The 21,827-nt window shown below is 42.7% G+C and overlaps 2 protein-coding genes across 3 annotated transcripts in view; both read right to left on the bottom strand.

Moving 5' to 3' along the window:
- The window catches only part of LOC137891128 (phospholemman-like), an 11,774-nt gene extending 2,450 nt beyond the window's left edge, over nucleotides 1–9,324 (bottom strand). Inside the window, exons 1-7 of one of the 2 annotated variants that reach the window (XM_068735575.1) lie at nucleotides 9,121–9,324; nucleotides 2,154–2,209; nucleotides 1,053–1,085; nucleotides 669–692; nucleotides 453–527; nucleotides 298–334; nucleotides 94–137 (exon numbers count right to left, since the gene is read on the bottom strand). In XM_068735575.1, coding sequence (XP_068591676.1) covers nucleotides 94–137; nucleotides 298–334; nucleotides 453–527; nucleotides 669–692; nucleotides 1,053–1,085; nucleotides 2,154–2,187 — 247 coding nt within the window. In that variant the 5' untranslated portion in view covers nucleotides 2,188–2,209; nucleotides 9,121–9,324. Of the gene's footprint in view, nucleotides 1–93; nucleotides 138–297; nucleotides 335–452; nucleotides 528–668; nucleotides 696–1,052; nucleotides 1,086–2,153; nucleotides 2,210–9,120 lie in introns of both variants that reach the window. The other variant, XM_068735574.1, reaches the window with a different exon arrangement.
- A 9,089-nt stretch (nucleotides 9,325–18,413) lies between these two features.
- On the bottom strand, nucleotides 18,414–21,411 carry LOC137891428 (uncharacterized). Its single transcript, XM_068736018.1, has 6 exons — nucleotides 21,170–21,411; nucleotides 20,635–20,758; nucleotides 20,061–20,278; nucleotides 19,687–19,834; nucleotides 19,483–19,605; nucleotides 18,414–19,397 (listed from the first exon to the last, which is right to left on the bottom strand). Exons 2-6 carry the CDS (start codon nucleotides 20,717–20,719, stop codon nucleotides 19,348–19,350), a joined length of 624 nt encoding a protein of 207 aa, XP_068592119.1. The 5' UTR covers nucleotides 20,720–20,758; nucleotides 21,170–21,411; the 3' UTR covers nucleotides 18,414–19,347.
- Nucleotides 21,412–21,827: the final 416 nt, after the last annotated feature.

The raw sequence follows: 21,827 nt of genomic DNA on the forward strand, positions 1-21,827 counted from the left end.
GTAGAACCGGTCGTCGACCTCGTCTTGGCTGCTGGTTCTCTCTTAGATATAGAAGGTAAAGAGTCAAAGAGCTGGGGGGTGAACAGACGTTACCTTGGTCGGAGAGCATCTGCTGAGCATTGCTTCCTGTCCTCCTTCTGCACAGAGAAGAAGAGACAGAGAGTAAGGGACGGGGAAAGCAGTAACTCGGTAAAATGTACTGTTTTTACAATATATACGAAATGCAAAGTGTTCCTAGATTAGAGTTTCCACACCAATTACACCGATGTTTTACTGTTTAACTGCATGAAGGATCACCTCTTGTCCTGGTTGAACTTGCACCTGCAGTGGCCACCTGGAGCAAGAGAAAAGAACAGCCGGCTTTCTTGATATCTGTGTGTTTTGTGCGTTGTATGAGGCGGTTTATGACTCCGTGTGTGTGGATGAGGGTGTGTGCGTAATTTGCATCTTACTGAACAGGATGGTGATGCCAATGAGACAGAGGACAGCAGCTAGAATCAGGCCTCCAACACGCAGCCTGTGGTAGTCTGCAGAAAGACGCCAGGGTATGAAAATCAATGGAACAAGAAACAACTGATGCATTCATGTTAATGATGCAGATCAGCTTCCAAAGGCGGTTTAGCCTCTAAATGATGGTGGAAATATGACTTCAGAAAAGGATAGATTACCAAAGGTAAATGGGTCCTCTTCCACTGCTGGAACAGAAATAATTGGGGTCAGTTGAAAGTTGGTTTGAGCAGCAGATAAATGAGGATATGCAGAAACATCCACACACCAGAGACGGTGACATAATAACGTGAACAGCACAGAGGAAGAGCATGAAACACTGTGGCCTAGTTTGATTCAGATGACATGATCAAGACATTTCAACAGAAAAGTACATTTTAATAAAAAGACATGGCTCTGATCTCATCATTTTAAGATACAAAGGTAGATTGGATCATATAATAGAGATATACCCTTTTTTGGATGAAACATATTAACTCAAAATATTTACAGTAGTTGGTTTGCTGACTAAGGGGGAAAAAAAAGCATCACAGTCGTCTACTTACAGTTCTGTTCTTCTGCAAACACCAGGGACACAACTGCAAGAGTTGAGAAAGAGTCAGACACCACAGTGAAACCTGAGGCCTCTGCTTTTGTTCACTAGTGATCATGAGGGTGGAAAAAAACAAAACAATATCCCACTGATGCTGGGAATCATACTTTAAGTACTTAAGCACTCATATTGATTTTCTGCAATTAACATTGCAAAAGCATTCTAACTTTTTGGGTGTTTTTGAGGAAAGACGGGACAATTGACATGTCTGTTATTTAGACTCATTGACGAATGAATCCGTCAGTATCAGTGAACCAAACAGCTCTTAAATCTTTGCTGCATTTATTGAAAATCCAGATCTGTTTAAAAGCATGACATAACACTCCGCCTGTTTCATCTCTCCTCTCCTACGACACCTGAAGGAGCTGTGGATGTTTGTCACGCTCACCTATCAGGACTCTAGTTGTACAGCGCTTCACCTTCCACCTCCACTGACGGAGTCAGGGATTTGCTTTTCTTTCTACGTATAATCAAACGTCCGGACAGTTTAAAATCTCAAGCGGAGGGTCAACCAGACAGCCGGCGACGAGATCATCTCTCTCACAACTCCTCACAACTCTGCTGCTTTTTGTCTTGACTTTGGACGCGTTACAAAAATATAAATACTTCAGCAATGTGCAGAGGAAGAGAGACCTGCAGGCAGAATGTCCTCTGTGAAGAGGGAGTGGAGCAAGCAGATCAGCAGAACTCAGTGCCTCCTGATTACGATATGTTTCATCTGGTTTATTTTGGTTTATTCACCTCTTTCTCTCCCTTTCATTGTGTATTCGGTCTGTGTGTCCCTCCTTTGGTGTGTGCTCTGTGTGGTTAGCGTTGCAGCATTCTACTTTCCCTGTGAGTATATCGCTCGTGTTTAGACCTCGTTTCTGCATCTTAAGCCTTTTCCTCGTGTTTTTTGATACTTTCGCCTGTTTTAGAGATGTAACATTAATGCGTTTGGTGTTCAGTGACTCTCGGGTCGACTAAAACTGAATGAAATGGATTTACTCTTTGATTTCTATAAAAGAGGAAGTTACGAATGGATCAGAGGATTTTTAAAATGACTTTTACTCACGTGTCATCAACACCAAAGCACCGATCTTTGACATCTTCACGCTCGAGGTTGTTTACCTGCAGAGATAAATGCAAACACGGACATCATCAACAATCAGGGAGGGAACTACATTCATGTATACGAATATATATAGATATATATATATAGATATATATAGTTTTGTATACAGCTTTACATTCTAAGTTAGTTACCACAGCAAAAATCCTCAGTGAAAAAGATATAAAAACTTGTATTCACTGAAAATGTGTCTTTACTTTTGACTAATGCTTGCATGTGGATTGAAAACATTACCTGCTAACCGTAGTGCATTTACTGGCCATTAGAGCAAGACCTCATTTCGATACTAATTGTATCGAAATGAGGTAAATAACATTATCTTCAGTCCCAACGGCACACGTAATCAAATTTGAATGTGTGTGTGTGTGTGTGTGTGTGTGCATGTTAGAAAGTTGATTACAGTACTCCAAACTGGCTCGCTCTAGCCACAAGTCAACAGAGACCTGATGCAACGTCCAGCCTGTGTGTGTGTGTGTGTGTGTGTGTGTGTGTGTGTGTGTTCTGAGGGGCACCAAAGGGACGAACACACACAGTGCGAGCGTCCGCTCCCTCTGAAGCTCACGAGAAGGAATCTGATCACATTTAGAAAAAAGGCACAAAGTGGTCTCTCCCGCTCGCTTTCCCACTCAGACACACACAGACACTCGATCCGATGTTGACGGGAACAAAGTGCTTTAATGGAGCCTCAACAGGAGAACTGAATCACTCTGCATAATGCATTATGTCGCCGCCACCTGAAAGCTCCGGAGCTTCATTTCTTCTTGTTTTAATGTCATTGCTGAAGTCTCTACAGGCGTGTTCTACCCATAATGCACAGCATTGTATGTATGCACCTACGTACATGCAGTCACCCGCTCCGACTGTCCACATTGCTCTTCTTTCTCTTTGGAAGCTTTCACTTTGCTGATGAAAAACAAATCCATGAGAATAATATCAAAGTGCACTCACCCAAAGCTATTCCTGTCTGTAATGTTATCTCAATCTCACAGCGAGCATTAGAGTACGGATGGTTAGCGCCACGCTTCTTTTTGAGGTTCCATCAGTCAAGGGGAGATCTTTTTATTTTCCAATGCCTGCTAATTACTGAAAGCTGACAAAAAGCTTTCTCATCCTAAATACTTCCAGTCAAGAGTTCTCTCCTAACAGCGAGGCGGAATTTGAAATAATCCCACTTTCATTATCCTAAATGAACAAGTACATTTACTGACAGCCGCAATTACATCCCACACACACACACACACACACACACACACACACACACACACACACACACACACACACACACACACACACACTGCCTGAGGCAGGTAACGAGTGCTGGGAGGAGACACGCCTCGAGGAACGCAGCAGTGATTTTCCACTTATCGCGCTTTTCCCTGTCGGGAGCGCTCCACGGTGAAGAGCGAACACGCCCCATACCCGTTTCAAACTGGCATTCACACGCCGTCACGTGCGCTCGTGAAAACGTGCACAAAAGCTCCATAGAAGAGACTGACAGTGTGTCTGACGGGATGAAACTTTTGAAGACGTTACAGTACAGATTCAGCTCCCAGCATGGAGCACTTGTTGTAGCTCAGAGTATCTTTAAGTGACACAACAACAACAACAGTAGCCTCCCAGTAAAAGGAGAATGTGGGTAAAACAATGCGTCTCCCTGCTCTGCGGTCGGCATTTGGAGTGTGGGAGGAAATGGAGAAAAGAGAAGAGCAGGACGAGTGCACCTCTCCTGGTGCCTCTCCACAGCAACCCAAGGCGAGGCAGGGGGAATGTAGAGGATGGGAAACAGGCCAACAGCCACTAGAGAATGGTTTACCTCAGGAGAAAGCCACACAGAGAGGAGAGGGAGAGAGAGAGAGAGAGAGAGAGAGAGAGAGAGAGAGAGAGAGAGAGACGGAGGGCAAAGACAGAAACAGGAGAGAGAAGAAGACACAGGGGGGCAAACTGAGGGTGAGACTATTAGAGAGGGGAGGCAGAGGGGAGAAAGAGAAGAGTGACAATGGGGTAGTGTGAGGAACACAGAGGGGAATGGAGAGAGTGTGGCGCCTCCCTGTTCCTGTTTGAAGATCATATTCTAAAGCAAATGTTAGTGTAAGGCGGAGCCAGGAGGTGACTGCTGGAGGCTTTCAACCCGCTGGGTTTGTGGCTAATTAAGAAGCCGAGAGCGCCCTGGTGGAGGAGTGGAGCATGGTGTATGTAACACGCTTACATCTTACATTTGTAAAGCGCTCCATCAACACAACACTCAATATCAGATGTCACTAGTGTAGGCCTGCGACTGACTGATTTTTTTTTTCCCATTTATCTGCAGATTGAAAAAAAAAATTTCTGTAAAATGTGAGAAAGTAGTGGAAAAATGTAGAGTCCCCGGTGACATGCATACATTACTGGTTTTGTCCAAAAGTCAAAGATATAAAAAGTATACTTTCCCCTTTGTACAAGTTCTCTTTGAAGGGATAAAGAGTGTTCTGTTCTGGCTCTGTCCTGCTACTGTCCCTCTCTCTGCTGTTTTAAACTCCTTCTCTTCCCGTCTTTAGGACTGCTTTCCTACATCATTCTCTCACGCGCTGATGTCTCCACATCCTCTGCTGCTTTCACACTCATTTCCACTTGTTGTGAAAAGCGTTACAAAATGACCACCGGTTCACGGTCCTCTACTACTTCCCGTCTCTGACACACCTCTGCGTGTCCCTCTTCCTTCACCCGTCCCCTCTCCTCGTTTCCACTCATTTGTCCCTTCTCATACAAACTCCCTGGAGCACAGGGCTTCCAGGCTCTATGCCCGTCTCATGCTCAAGACACCATCAGCTTCTCTTTTTACACTCCGCTCTCCTCTTCCAACAGTAAGGTTACACAACAAGCTGCAGGAGCCGCTGAAGAGCCCCAACTCTTACATGAGGCTACGTATCAGTCACTACTAGCAAAGTAGCGTACAGTACTTACTAAGCTTAAATATTTACATTTACATTATATACAGACTAGGTAGCAGCTCCTCTTAAACATGTCTCACACAGACCTGTTTATTATTAGGGATGAAACGTTGCTGTTGAACTTTTGGAATGCTGTGGGCTCCACACATTAAAATCTATTTACTTTCATTGTATTGGGATGGAGGCAGAAATATCAGAGAACTATTTAAAACCTGGTCAAATAAGACCAAAACTATCTGCATGGCTTCAACCAAAGATCCTATTATAGCAGGGGAAAGGTCACTGTGGACAATAGACAGAGTGTGTGTCAAAAACACACAAACTCAAATACACACACAGGCCACCAGTTGTCTTTGAATGTGTGTTTACTTCCTCGGGACAAAGGAACCTGAAACATGAGGAGTGTGAAACAAAGACCAGTCATCATGTTCGTCTTAATGCTGCTGTATCCCAAAAGACAGAGACACAATTTTGTGCTTCCTGTATTGTGTGTGCATGTGACTGTGTGTGTGTGTGTTACGATATGTGGCGTGCACAGCATGTATGTGTGACTGAGTCTCTGTTGCTATTTCCACTCCCCCACCCGACCGTTTGATGCAGGACGCCAGTGTGTGTGTGTGTGTGTGTGTGTGTGTGTGAGTGTGTGTGTGTGTGTGTTCTTGTACTGCACTACAAAGACAGCTGTCTTTTCTCAGTGGCATTTTTTATTCCTAAATTAGCAGCACTGAATTCCAGTGTGCAACACATCCTTTATGACACACACACACACACACACACACACACACACACACACACACACACACAGTATCTGGTGCTGTCGACTAAACACAATGTGAACCTGTGAGTTATTTGCTTTTATCTGATGAATTTATCTCGAGCTGTTCCTCCCTTCACTTTTCCAATAAACTCAGAAATGAATCATTTCATGACGTTTCTGTGGAACCGAATGTCTGGAAATGTGATTGATAAAGTGCACGACGTCGGAGGGTTTCTCGAATAATTAAAAATAAAGACTTATTTGTCTCTGCGGCTGCTGAAAAGCTATGTGACGGCATCTAACAGCTTACGGGCCGAGATGGGTTTCGACAGATGCGAGAGGAAAAAATAAGCACTCGGGATAGAAAGCTAGAGACAGAGGGTGGGGAGGAGGCAGTTAACTAACGAAGAAAGGGAACGGAGAAAGTACAAACAAGATATCAAGTTGGGCAATAAGAGTGAGAGAGGGAGGAAGAAGAAAGCCTGGGGGAAGGAGAGAGGGAGGCAGGAAGACGAGGGAGAGTGCGGTTGGGGAGAGGGAACGAGAGGGAACGAGGAGGGACACAGAGAGAGAGAGAGAGAGAGAGAGACAAGAGGGTAGGAGGGAGTGGAGCATACTAGAGCCATGACTCACACACACACACACACACACACACACACACACACACACACACACACAAGGCTCCCACAGTGAGCGGAGAGCAACACACTTCATGCTCCTCACTCTGCAGTCACGACCAACGGACGGAGAACAGTTCCATCGTTCCGTCTCATCGTCCTCCCACAAAGCTAGTAACAAGCGCACGTGTTGACCGGCAGCTTCTCCAGCAAACTTTTTTAAAGCCCTGCATCATCTGTTGTGCTTCCGATATCTTAAAAACACACACACACACACACACACACACACACACACACACACACACAGATGGTTACAGTTTGAAATGTAACGGTTACGACATAACTATGAGGCGTAAATAAGAATATGTGGACTGGTTCTCTGCTGGCTTGTGAACTAAAGCTTTGTGGTGAAACAGGGAACGCACCGAAGGTCACAGTCACAGTGAAATCAATGCCTTCTTGTCGAGGATTCTAAATGTGTTGTCTGCGAGACGCCGAAGTGAGGAAAGGTGAGGTGAGGAGGAAGTGTGTCTCGCCTGAGAACGCTCTCCCCTCCGACTGTTTTCCCTCACTCACACTTCAGTGTCTTTTTTTAGGGATGGTGGTCACGTGAGCAGAGGTGACGACAGCGAGCCGCATTTGTGTCTCCTGAGAGACGAAAGACAACTCCGTCCGTCGCCACCTTGGTTCCCCCTCCCTCCATCTCCGCCTCTCACCCAGTGACATCTCTCATCTCTCATCTCTCTCTGAAAAACTGTGCTCCCATAAGGTGACCTAAGGTGCATGTAAATCAAAATACTGTAGATATGCTGCATGTGTCTTTGCCACTCATGTGCATGTGTTATCTCAAACTATATCTCCCAGTATGTCGGAGTACGAAAATATCCAAAAAAAAACACATTTGGTACATTTTGAAACTCTGAAATCAAATCTGTTTGTTGCTAAGCAATCATACCCCTGCGCTGCATGGAAAAAAATATTGATTTGTTTTTGGCAGAAATCTTACTAATCCACATTTGTGAACACAAACGCCTCTTTATAATTCATGAACGCAAAGAAGACTAAAAAGCGTCTTCTCTTGCTCTGCTAAACATCATGGATCTGTGATATATACACGCATGTTAGTAATCTGTATTTGTTTTCGTCCCGGCGCAGACGGAGTGGAGCTTGCCCAAGGAGTATGTTAACTTTCTGCAGAATGCCTATGGTCACGGCAACACATGCCCAAAACACAACAGATGTTACTGCTGCAGTGCATTCTGGCCTAAGGTCATTCTACGCCCCTTGTACACTAAACGCTGGCGTTTACCCATGGCGTCTCGTTTACCCACGTGTCGTCTGTATCTGTAAGCAGAGGTCACAGGAGGCAAAAACACCGTTTGTGCATCTCTATCGTCTCATAACCAGTCAATTGCTAAAGGGATTGATGTGGAAACCAGCTTTACATTAGTGCATTTTTAACATTGTTTATCAAGTAAAATACGACAAATTCTTGCCGGTTACAGCCCTTAAAATGTGATTGTTTCACACGGTACATGTTGAGGCTTGTGACTGTAAGTAACCTAATAAGTAACTTTTTATTAATCCAGCAAATGATCAATATTTCGTACTCCTTTCTTCCCCTTACAGTTCTATGTTGTACAGCAGAATTTGGCGTCTCGTGTATCTGTCCTTGTCCCAACAGTAGAAAACTATTACCACCAGTGTTCTTATCAACTCTCTCTCTCTCTCTCTCTCTCTCTCTCGCTCTCTCTCCATCTCCATCTTACTGTATGTGATCAACAAAGCGTGTGACGTTATGACAATAGTGAAATATTCCACTGCAGGACGTCTTCATTGGTACTGTGCCTCAGGAGTAAAATGTCACAAACCGGGGGGTGAGTTTGAATAACTTGTCCCGTGACGGTTCGTCAACACTTCCCTATCTCATATGATTATATTTATGCTTTTTATTTGAAACGCGTGAAAGAAAACCATCAAATGTAAACAGCTGGTGGGTCAAACAAGAACTTAAAGTACCAACAAGACACAACACAACCTCTTTATAATGTCAAACAGAGCACTTAAAGCCCGCTGCGTACTCAAACCAAAAAAAAAAAAAACGTTGACGTGAACATGTGTGACCAGAGCGCGTGAGAGAAGACTACCCTTGCCGCTACGCACGTTGGCCCGTGAGCGCGTGCAGCTCCATTGTCCTGGCACCGGTTGTCTCGAGAGTATAAATGTCAGCCGGATAACGTGACATTACGTACAGACATTATGTTGTATTGTACTTTCACACTATAAAGAATGATAGACTTATCTCTGGAAGAAAAAAAAAAAATACGTTTCTATATTAAATTAATAACTTTAGAGAGCCAGTTAATGAGAAATACAGAGATTTAAGTACAGTTTCCATCACTAACACAGATGTTAAGAAGCTATTAGCTAAAACGTATCTTTAAAATTAGCCTTCCGTTAGCTAAAGTGTGCTTCATTGGGCTAAAAGTATGCGTACGCGTACATTTTGGAAATTTTAACTTCATTAACAGATTTTCTTCAAATGAAGAAAACACTTTAGAAAACGACATTCTGTGAGGAATTGAGATGTTTCCTTTGTCAACACTTACCTCTCACACGGTGTATTTAGCAAAACGACAAAAACGAGGACAATTTCTCCCAAGAAGGCGGATATCTGACCCAGAAGCAGCGACTTTTCTGCACACAGTACGCCAACACCCTGCCCGCAGCACTGTCGCACTCAACAGGTTGGCTTGATTTTTTTTTAGAAAAAGGGGGCTGAGTTTGAAACGCGGGGAGTTTTGTCCGTGAATTCTGATCCCGGGTCGGTTTCTGTCACCCCGGCTGGCGGCTGAAGAGCGTGCGGCTGAGGACAAGCGGGGCGTGGAAGCTGATCCAGAGTCGGGTGGACTGAGAGCCCGGGAGGAGGAGTGGAAGCCTTAATGTTTGCTTGTCGAGAACGAAGATGTCGAAGTTTGTCGAGTTAGGGGTATACTCTAAAACGAATTAGTTTGTCCTTCAAATCACAGTGTAAGAATGTAGGCTAATGTTTGGTATCGCAATGAATTTACGATAGCAGAAATTGTTAGGCTATAGGCCCGAATAGAGAAATCAAGATCAATAACTGCCCTTCTCAGTTATTAAGGTTACAGTCATTAAATGTCATAGAGTGCGACAGGCTGACCTTTATCACAAACCTGTGAGAAACAACACGGAGATATTAGCAATTTGGTTCCACATAGTGACATTTATTTTCATTTTGGATGTGAACACCAAAGGTTTTTCCCCCTTAATCTGATCAATATTGAAATGTCTGACCACAGGATGAATCTAGCTAGTGTATCAACAACAGGCCATAGTGACTAAACGTGACATCGTGTTCCTAATAAAGCACTATTTCAGTAACAATACACACCATTATGGTAATGACTAAACTCCTTCTGAAATATGTCGAGAAGGTCCACGTGTTTCCAGTGTTAAACATCTCTGTGAATATAAATGACCCCTATAATGTACACATCAGTACAGATTTCTACTAAATGGATACATGCTTTCTCACCTTGCATACAAGTTATATCTTTGCACAGGTCTTTACAGATACAATCATCTGGGCAGTTGTGTTTTCTCCAACCCCCCCCTCACCACACACCCAAATCTCTCCCACCCCCCCCCCCGCCCGTCAGCTCTTCCTCCTGGCCGAAACCGGTTTGTCAGGCACCATATCAGATTTCACTGTTGTCATCTTCCACTTTTCTACAAGGTAAGAGACGAGGGAGGGGCGTCAGTTCACACGGCAGTTTGACAGAGAGACAATAGGGAGACAATGATAGGGGCAACAAGTCAAGTAACCCCCCCCCCACACACACACACACACACACACACACACAGACATAGACAAACACACACATTAATTTCACAGTCAGCATATGAGAAGAAGAACAAACGTACTTGTTCTTCGTGGAGCACCTGTTATCTGTGGGGGCAAAGTGGGACGTGTTACTGAGCTTTATTACCACTCTGATTCTTTTATTAGCATTCATTTGGGACTTAAAAATCAATTCAAATGCTTTCATAGGTTTACCATACAGGCTAATTTATTCGTGCGGAACTCAGCTTCAGAACTCACAAAGTAAAATGCTGAGTCCTCCGATAAACAACAAGCTGGCACAGATCAGGCCTCCAATTCGTAGCGTTTTATAGTCTGTCAGACAAGGAAGTTAAGAGGGTTTATTGACAAATTATATTATATAATATTGATATCATTTTATTTATGCCTTATCTGACATATTTTTTTAAATATCGCCTTTTGACAATCAAATTTTTGATTGCACATGAGATTTGCAATATTCTAAGTGAACACATGAAACTCTGCACTAGTCTATTTATAATCCACACAAAGGAGTGAGATGCTTCTGCGCAGATTATATGAATTAGGAGATAAGCGTGTCTGTACTTACTGTAAGCAAATGGATCTGCAGACCAAACACAAGAGGAGGAGCAGAAACAAGAGAAGGGGAAAAGAAACATTAGTCACATTACTCACTTTTAACTTGCTTCAATGGATGATTCAAGATGTTGAAATGTTACTCTAATGACCAAGGCCCTCACAAAGCATTGGTCCATGGCTCTCCGTTACGTTTAATCTTTTCAAGCGTTCGTTTTGGGACGGTAACGGTACAATTGTCCTGAATTTGGCCATTGTTGACTTAGTGTTTGATTTCTACACAAACCAGTCTCAGAAACAAGTCGAGATGAAAGGAGAGTTTTGGCCTTACGTGCTTCAGTTTCCATGAAAAGGGTGAAGAGAACTGCAAGAAAGTCAGACAAATGAAATGGTAATTTCGTTGAGTGGGAGTTTACTTTACTGCAAACATGTCAGTGGCTCTGCTGGAACACGTCTCGTGACGGAGTTTTTAAGAACTATAGTAATCTTTTCTTTTAAAACAAGTTGAATTACGAGGTTGTCTGGGTCACGTGATGCTTTTTGAACAAGTGACCTTTTGCATGCCCATAGATTTAATTGGAAATAAAATATCTGGGATATTTCGTTGACTTATCCGTTTCATTTTTTATTTACCTGCCACAACAGCCACAACAGTGAGATGTCCCATCTTCAACACAACTAAGAGTCAGCTAGAAAGAGAATCGGATAAAGACAGAGACGACATATGATTGTGGGAAAGAATAAAAAAACAGAGTGGAACTTTTTTTTCCCATCACGCCTTTGTCTCTCACACATACACGCACATGCATACGAGCAACAGAGCACACGCTCCTCCCTCTCCCCGGGAAGAACGTCCTTGTTGTGTGAGAGGTCAGTGTCTCGTCAGCAGGGATGCATTCTGGGTGTTTGGAGAGTAAACAGCGGATCTTTTTTTTTTTGTGTCTCGGGGCAAAAATCCAGCTGGTTTCCAGACAACTTTCCTGCAATCTCCACTTTACTCCAGAAAAAGAAATCATTGCTTTGAGCCAAACACTGTCGTGTTCTTTATGTACTGGAGATTTGCTGATTTCCTTCCTCTTTATATGAGCAGTTGGATTTGTTACTGACTTTATAAAGTTGATGTCTTAAGTAGCATCCAAAACACAGCTTTTCATATACATTGATACATTTTACAGTTTTATCATTAGTATTTAAAAATAGATACATATGCATAGTCATAACGTGACAAGTTGTTATATTGGCAAATGTACGATTAATACAAAAGCCTGCTTTAACAGCCTGCTTTAACCCTTTTAAAAATTATTAAAAAAGACTTACTGTTTTTGCAGACATTAAAGATATTAAGAGTATGAGAAAAGTGGACATGCAACAGGACTTTTCAGTGACCTCACTGTAACCTCCAGCTGATCTTGGACACCCTTGGGCCTCCATAGGGGTTAGATTCACTGCATTGACTGCCTGTCCTCTTGTTTTTGCTTCCCTCTGGCTCAAACTAGTCCTCTATTCACGGACGTCTTTTTGTGTTTGAACAAGTCTGACTAGAGGATCAAATACTGAGACTCCTTATCATTCTTTTGTTCTCACTTATCCTCAGTCATGGCCTTTTGTCCTCTGTCTAAAATGTCATCGCAGCTATCGGTTAGCATGACGTTAGCCGAGGTCAAACTCTGTCTCGTGTCTTAAAATGTGTCCCATATCTCAGATTTCTGCTCCGGTTTAAAAAGACTTTACACAATAATTAGGTTTTTGCTCACTAGTGGATGCTAGTGTGCTTCACAGATTACCGATGTTCTGCCGACATCCTCATTCTTAGGTTTGCATTCTTTAGTTAACCCAATCACTGCAGGGCTGGCCTTCTTAAATATTTAAAAACCCTCATCCAGTTCTGAAAATGTCTTGTTGTCTGAGGTTAATTGTAAGATAGCAACATGTTGCTTTTGTTAAAGCCAAGACAAGCCAGAAATCAGCCCATATGTTATTATAGTGCTCGTCATAGACGGACACAATGTCATAAAGCATAAAACAGAAGCTCCACATGCCTTAAACAAACGGACACATTCAACACATAATGTATTTTCAGTACAAGCACATGTGCTTTTCAATTTGTGATCATTTTTCTCCGAATCTCCAAAGCAATTTGAAAGCTCTTCTTTCAGTAAGGTCTTCAAATGGACTCTACCTACCACATGTCCATCTTTGATACTGCAAAAAAAAAAAACCCTAACACTAAAACCTTCAGAATGAAGGAGAATCACACAGGAATCACAACCCCTCCAGTGGAATGTTTCACAGGAAGGTGATCTTGACCCCTAACACCGACTGGCATCCCCTCTTGCTCCGCTCTATCCGTTCTTACCTGAGCTGACGGTTCAGAAGCAGAGAAGTGTGTGCGAATGTTCCAAGACACTGCCTGGTCAAAAGTGTGTATTTTCTATTTCACCTGAATAAGTAGCAGCTGCTCCTCCTCTTTGTTTGGGATGTAAACTCAAGTGTTGTGCGGGACACGTTTACGTACGGACGAGTGCCAATGTTATTCCATAAACACCAGCGTATGTGCACGATGGAGTGAAAGTCATTTCTTCTGCAGAGGTTCCATTTTGAGAGACATTTTGAGATAGTTATACACTTATTACACATTCAAACTTACACTAGTAAGAGGGCCAGTCATGGAAAATATGTAGAGAGGAGAAACTGTGAGGCGATAGGGTGAAATCATCTCAACTTCTCATGCGGATGCAACAACATGAACTTCAGTTTTTATTCTTTTACAAGTGCACATCAAGTCCAGGAGTAGACAAAGACAGGAGGGGTGTGTGTGTGTGTGTGTGTGTGTGTGTGTGTGTGTGTGTGTGTGTTGCACAGTGCATTATGTGTGTCCTTCTTTATCTGACTTCATTGTTGTCTCCCTCCTCCGTGGCTCTGTCAGGTTGCCTAGGTATCTGCCAGCGCTCCTCTCCCCGTGGAACAGACAGCACTCTGTTGGTTTTATGGTTGTCAGGCATTTCACTTTTGAATTAAAGAAAATGTTTTTAACTAACCCTGGGCAGGAGGGAGAGATGTTTAACCTACATCAGGATTGATTCACACATTGGGAGTTAGATGAATTCTATGCACCTTGAATACCAAACAGGTGGAGTTTGTTTCTGCTACATGCTGCATTGTACGTTGGTGGGTATCTCTGCTGGTGTGTTACCCCTGTATACACGATACATGTGTGCAGAACTATGCGAGTATACATACAGTGTGTCACAGTGGTGATCTGTGACTATTAATATCTTTTCCTGTCACACACTGACAAAGCCGAAAGGCATGCATCAGCCTCTCAACAAATGATAATACTGTGAGGGCAGAAGAGATAGAGAATGACAGAGACACGGATAGTAGGTTAAGATGTGTGTGTGTGTGTGTGTGTGTGTGTGTGTGTGTGCGGGTCAAACAGGTGTGTGTAAGCGATAATACGACAATTTGACAGCAAATTAGCGCAGCAACCGTGATGACAAAGCTGAGAGAGAAAGAATAGAGATAAGACTTACAGTGGCTTATTCGCTCCCATCGCGTTTTATGAACTCATTTGCGTGGATTGGACTTCATGGCTTACTCTAAAAGCATCGTTTTCTCAAACTGATGTGTCTCCAGTTTACCATTACGTCTATAATGCAGAATGATGAGAGCGCGAGGAGCTCTGTGGCTGCACAGCATCTGTTGTTGCTGGTGTCCGTCTGCATGAAGCAGACCATTGTTTATGTGAGGTTACGTAAAGGTGACCGTGTCCCACGTCAACAGCACGGCACTGATAGAGTTAGAGAGCGGACACTCGGCGCGGGCCTTCTTTCAGTATTTGTGGTATTTGTGAAAACTAAGATATTATTTTCCTCAGCAATGCGTCGTGTCATATCTGTAAAAGTAATAAAAGATGTGCCCTGATGCAATTAAATTATAACATTAGCTTGATAAAGAAATACAAGGATCCCATTGTTACGGCAGCATGACTATCTGCTACATGTACAGTGGACATCAAATGTAAATATTAGCGGTTGACTAAAGTGGAAAAAAAATCCTGCATTTTGTTTACTTATTTTGCTTTTCTGCTTTTGCCTTTTGTTCTTTTTAAATAATAATAAAAAAGGAACAAAGACACCAGACGACGTGAGGTTATAATAGAGGCGAGCTGTACAGGTCGGTTAAAAGGATTCTAGTTGTAAAGTCTGTCGTCGGCTCTGCTGCTAACTTCACTCAATTTGTTCAACTTGCGACTATTTATCTTTATTTGTAATAGTTTAACATTCCCTTTAATAGTTCCTCAGGTATTGAAAGGTGTTTGCAAGTTAAACTGATCCCTTTTCAGTAAGGGTCATCTTGAACAATGTAGGTTATCAGTGGACACACACACACACACACACACACACACACACACACACACACACACACACACACACGGTTACGCATGCGTCTCTGTTGTGGTGGTATTTAGGATGTTTGTCCATAAACAGTAAAACTAAAGGTCAAGGAGTGGGTTAGCTTACACAGCAGTGAATAAGATCCAGTTAGTTAGCAGATGAGACGCTTCGCTTATGTCTGAAAAGATCCTATGGAAATAAAATCAACCTGTAGATAATAGATCGTACTTCTTAATGTCATCTTTGGAATCTCTTAAATACTCAGCGGTGGGTCCTCACATGACAAGAGTGTTGTTGTGTATTTACACAGTTATATCGGCCATTTTTTCCCCAACCCGAATTAAAAAATGACAAGCAAGACGTGACCCCAGTGACTCCTGCTGTAGGTGCACCACACTGTCGCCTTATCTGAACGTTTGCCACGCAAACACCAAGTAAGACTCCATCTTCAGGGTTTGGAGAATGTGAAGAAATCAGACACCAGAATATGACAGCAACCTATCACGAGTGAACCGAGGTGTAGCAGAGCAGCTGAGTCAACACGTTGCTCCATACTGCCTCTGTTGTATCAACGAAAAGACAAGGCTGAATTTCTCTCCTGCTGATTGCCCTGTGTGTGTGTGTGTGTGTGTGTGTGTGTGTGTGTGTGTGTGTGTGTGTGTGTGTGTGTGTGTGTGTGTGTGTGTGTCTGTGTGTGTGTGTGTCTCGCTGGATGTCCATGCTGCTCTATCAGGTGTCACAACACACAGTCAGAGGAATGAAAGACCACAGTCAAAAGCAGTCAAACACCAGTTGTCATATAACATTAAGCGCTCAATCAGTTCTCTTCAGTCTAAAGTTGGGATTGTGTGTTTCCTTACAGTCTCCATGTGAGCAGCTGTTGAGTAGGAACATAGCATTATTGCAGTGGCTTTGGTAACACATTGGGGAATGTTTGAGTACGTATCATGGTTCAGAGTCACACTGACACTTTATCAGGGATTTTGATTGGATATTTCACAAGCCTATGTGTTTAAGATCATCAGATCATTTTAAAGAAAAGGGTAATTTCCTCCATCTAATATTTGAATTGCATGTTGAAGGACCTGCTCATAACTTATATTGTTTCAGTAACTTTGTGCCACGGTGTCGGACCTCGGGTACCACACCGTCAAACTAAATCAAATAAAAAATCAAATCAACGTTCTATGTTTCTAGCTCTCTGATTAAATATGTATGGTATTAATACAATTGTATGACATGATGGTGACTATAAAGAAGAAGTACTGGAGTCTGTATAACCTTGTTATGTTCGTTTCTCAGGTACAGCATTGATGCTCCCGGGTCAATTTGACCCGGTGCATGTTTAATCATCCAAAAGTGGTCAGAAACCAAACAATCCTAATAAATGTAGTTTGCACCTCATCACCAACTCCATTACTAACAATTCAATCAGTATTCAGTGGAATGGAGTTATTCATCATCCCTCCATGGATCATAGTTCAATTTGGATAACCCACTCTTTTTCATGAAAAATACATGTTCAAACTATTTTTTAGGTACTTTGGAAAAACCTAGATATAAATTGCATTAGTCTACCATAACATGTATTTATTTCTAAAAAAAATTCATGGGGTGATGTAGATAAATAGAGATGAGACACTTCTGCTGTTCAGGGTCATATTGACCCGATCACTCAAAATCAAGCCAAATGAGTCATAAGGATTTGTATTGAAAGTAAACTTGATTTGTGTTTATTTATAGTGTTAAGAAACAAACATTTACAAAAATGAACAAGAGATGAGCACAATGAATGAGGTGTGTGTGTGTGTGTGTGTGTGTGTGTGTGTGTGTGTGTGTGTGTGTGTGTGTCTTCTGTGTCAGCACACGAGTGACACGTCGTCACGGTGTGCTTTGTTCAAATACATTTTGTCACTGTCTTTATCATATTTTCCGATCGACCGACCTACATATGTGAGTTTAATTAATCCAGATCCAGATCCTCTCACTGACCATCAGCTGTCAGCCGTCCTTCACATCTCACCTCACACGTTCAACCTGACTTCAGTTCATCGTTCACTGAACTGACAAACACAACATGAGGTCATTGGACTACAAACAATAGTAATAAAAGTACTAAAAGTACTACTCTATCACAAACATGATCAGTGTTTTACTGTTATATATGGATATTACAAATGTATATTTGTTTGAATCATTGTTCCTGCTGCAGATGTTTCAGGTGGAGCTTATTTTAACTCCTTTATACTCTGTTTGTTCAGTTTGGGTAGTTAAGAAGGGTTTGAACAATTATAATGTGCAAAGTAACTAGTAACTAAAGCTGCCAGACAAATGTAGTGGAGTAAAAAGTACAAAGTTGAATAAAAGAGAAATACTCAAGTAAAGTACCTTGAATTTGTACATAAGTGCAGTACTTAAGCAAATGTACTGAGCTACATTCCACCACTGATCATAATGATCATAATCTTACCACTCGAGGCTTATCAAAGCCAGACAATGTACTTTGTATAAAGAGGTGGAAGAATGTAGAGCAGGACTGAGTTCAGTCTATTGGACTGCTAAGCCCCCCCCCCCCCCCCTTTCTTTGAATCCTAGAAACGCCCCCCTGCTGCGGAGGTCTTGTTCCTGACACAAGCAGACATGTAAGAAGTTCACCACCAGGGGGACGCAAGAGACATACCACAGTTGTGATCGTGTGGACGTCACTGCTCATCACTGGTTGCTAGTCTACCTAACAAGCGCCCATGCAAAATAACGTTTATTATGAGGCAGAATCAATGTACAATCTTCACGCAGCAGCACAATGTTGGTGATAATAAGAGGACACCCAGGTTGTTGAGATGAAGGGATACAGAGATAAGCATCAATGTGCACAATACAGCTTCCCCTCTCCTGAAACATTCAGGGCATCCAGAATTGTTCTGTGGTCCAAACAGCATATCCAAATGGAGAGCGAGGCACACGAGAGGAACTTCAAATCCGCACAAGTGACAGAATTTTCTTAACTGTTTATATTATTAAAAAAATTATAAGCAAGTTTTTGTTTTGACATCAAGCCGCTTTAATTTGGTCATGGGCCACACACACACACATAAACACATTTATAACTTCACCGGCTGATTCCCAAAAAAAGCAATTTCTTCATTAGAGTTTTTTTTTAATAATATGGTAAAAGTGCAACGTGCAGAAAAAGAAAAAGTAAGTTGTTTTAGTGTTTGGTATTCACAATCAATTCTGTTTCAGGGGAATATGTCTCTCTACAGCGTAACAACCAGTAAGTGGCTTGTCGTCTGTGCAGTGAGTGCTTCCCTCAAGTGGACAAACTGTGAAAGTGTAACTGACAAGCTCTGCTTCTTCCAGCTTCCTTCTACAGCTCGTTGTAATACAGCTGTGAAACAGATGTGGAGGCGCAAAGAGCAGCTCTTCTATTCCTCATTTGAACAGTGCCTGTCTGCAGACAACCACTTGCTCAGCACTTTCATAACATCGCAGTCACCACTTACAGTGACTGCTGCGGTCAGCAGCTCAACACTTCCATTGTTCCCTTTTTATCCCATGAGGCATTAACTATTAAACATTTAAACAATTGCATACAGTCTGACTGCTGCTCTCTCTCTACACAAACACCCTCCAACGCACAACAACACGTCCGACACGTGATTTTGAGGTATATAAAGTAAAGGCAGTGCACATTGACGTGTGACCCTGCACCAAGAGGGAAAAGATATCTGGTATGAGCATTTTTTTTTGGGGTGTTTTGTTTGACGTGTGCATGCTATATCATACACTGTTAAGAAGTTTATAATGTGTGCAAGGTCCAGTTATTGAGGACAGAACAAGGACGTGAAGACATCCATGGATCCAGCCTCAAAAGACAACATGACCTGCAGACCTGGAGACTTTCATTTCACTTAGACTGGTCAAAAAAGATAATTCATGTTTCCATTCTCTGCTGGTTAGAAGGTTCAGAGCAACTCCAAGCAAGCTGTCTCCTTTTACTCCTTTGTTACTATTGTGGTCATATCATCTTCTGTTTCCTTTCCCCCTGAAAGCACAAAGACATGACAGACTACTTCAGTTTACAATTTGGGGTTAATGCATTCACCGGTGAATTGAAGCAGCGTACTTACTGAAGCACTTCTGGAGGGTCTCAGACCTCTGCAGCGCGGTGTACGATAAACCGAACACCAGCAGCGTGCCGAAGAAGCCCCCGACGATACAGCCGATGAGAATGGCGTAGCTGGTGCCGTTATCTAGGCGTGAGGACAACGGGACAGAGTGAGGCAGGAGAACTTACCACAGATGTCAGTAGAGCTACTCGTTATTTTCTTCACCATAAACGTGTAGGACGGCAGCAGCTGCGTTAGGATTCTCTGGCTGCTGACATACGACTCTGGTGCCGTTGTCAGAGAAAGAGGTTCCCTTGAGGGTCCACACAGCTAGTGACTCTCCATTGTTCACGTCACAACTTCCATAGAGAGCCTGAGGAGAGAGACAGGGAAGGGAATGAAGATGCTCTTACCTTTGGTAGAAATGTTAAAGGATTATAATGTCTTTAGAAAACAAAAGCAACTTTCAACTGAAGTCAGAGTTCAGTTACTAGCTGCTCTGTGACTGCGTGACAACAAGATGGTGTTACTGAGGGGAAGAGGAGAAGGAGATGAGGATGAAGTGAGTAAATACAGAGTTGGACGGGCGACCACCTTACCTGGGGGATATCGTCCACGTGGCCCGAGGGGCATGTGAGGCTGTAGTTCTTGTTACTCCTGTAGAAGGTGAATGTGACGTTTGAAGACGCTCTGGGCACTCCACAGCGAAACACTGCCGCTTCCCCGACAGCCACTGTGAGGTCAGCTGGGCGTGTGCTGTAACCCAGGGCTGCAGGGTCTGCAGGGTCTGCAGCTGAAGCGGTGGTGGTGTTTTCAGCTGGAAGCATTATAAAATGTGGAGGATGTGTGTGTGCGTGTGTGTGTGTGTGTGTGTGTGTGTGTGTGTGTGTGTGTGTGTGTGTGTGAGTGTGAGAGCGATATGGAGGAAAGAGCAAAATATGGACAAAATTGGATAAAATCACAAATAAATTATTTATTTACAGACATTTAAGCAAAAAGTCCCTCCTCTGCCCTCATACACATTTGAATATTCTCATAAATGTCTCGGAAGAGTGGAAATATTTGTCTTTTTCTTACCGACTGCAAAACACTCCCAGGGTCAGGGTCGTGTCTCTGCATTGCTTTCAGTTTGAATAAGTACGTAACGTTGAAATCCTGGACAGGGTTAGTTACCTGAGGCGGGCGCGGTGATCTGGAGCAGAGCCAGCAGCTGCAAGCAGAAAAGAGAAACCTTCCTCTTCCTCCTCCTGTCCTCCATTGTTTCCTCTTATGCGTCTCTCTTATTTCATAGGTTGATCTGCGAACATTTGAACAGTGTAACTTTACTTTTCCATCAACAATAGAGTAACACAATAAGCGTGCAGTAGATGTTGATGTTTAAGACTGAAGGCAGATAAACAGTCACATGTTTTTTTTTACATTCATGATGATTTTAGATACACATTTAATGTGAAAAAGGCTGCCAGTATTTTAGGACCCATCAACATGATTTGAGAAATAACTATTATCATCTGTAGAAATATTTAAACCACAGATTTTAACTCTTGTCATCCATAGCTGTTTTCAAATGAATCTTTTTCTAAATCAATATTCTGTCATAATCCATAATCTTGACTCTTTGGTCCCCAAATCTGACAAGGCTTTTGACAAATAAAGTAAAATGGAAACAGTATCTTGAAATGTAAAGAAAGAGATTATTGCCACTAACCTATAAAGTGAAATTCCGCAGAAGTTCTGCAGACCAGCTTCCTTATTTGAAGAATATGACACAGCTCCTCAGAAGACACCTTCTTCTCTAAACTGTTAGTCTGACATCTACTGCCTCGATGAACAACACATAGACCTACTCTCTCTACACCTCTGTCCATCTCACTCCATCCTCGCGCTCCAACCAGGTGGAAAGTTGAGATCACCAGGGTACGTGGACATGTTCCTGGTTTACAAGATGGATTTCTGCGAATGAAAACGAACAGGTTGAGCAGGCCTGACCTGAGCCAAGAATAGCTGCTGTGAGAAACGTCAAGGCTTTGCAAAGATTTTCTGCTTCCCTGTTTACGTTCACACCTTCTCTCTCTCTCTGTCTCACACACACACACACACACACACACACACACACACACACACACACAGCTTAGCTAGTAGATCATATATCTTCAGTTTTCATCTTCATTACTACTCCAGATGCATAATGTCTTTTCTGAGACATCTTGATCTCAACGCCAGGGTCAATACTACTGTCACCACCACTGAGATGGAAGTGAAGTTAACCCAACCCAACTAGAACCTGAGACTGCTCCACTACCCAGTCCACTGCTGGCTGTCTGATGTACTGTCGCTGAACTCCAGCCGCATCTTTCGTTGCTATA

This window comes from Cebidichthys violaceus, unplaced genomic scaffold (assembly GCF_023349555.1).
Source record: "Cebidichthys violaceus isolate CVI_PGR_0920_01 unplaced genomic scaffold, fCebVio1.0.p SCAF_7, whole genome shotgun sequence".
NCBI lineage: Eukaryota > Metazoa > Chordata > Actinopteri > Perciformes > Stichaeidae > Cebidichthys > Cebidichthys violaceus.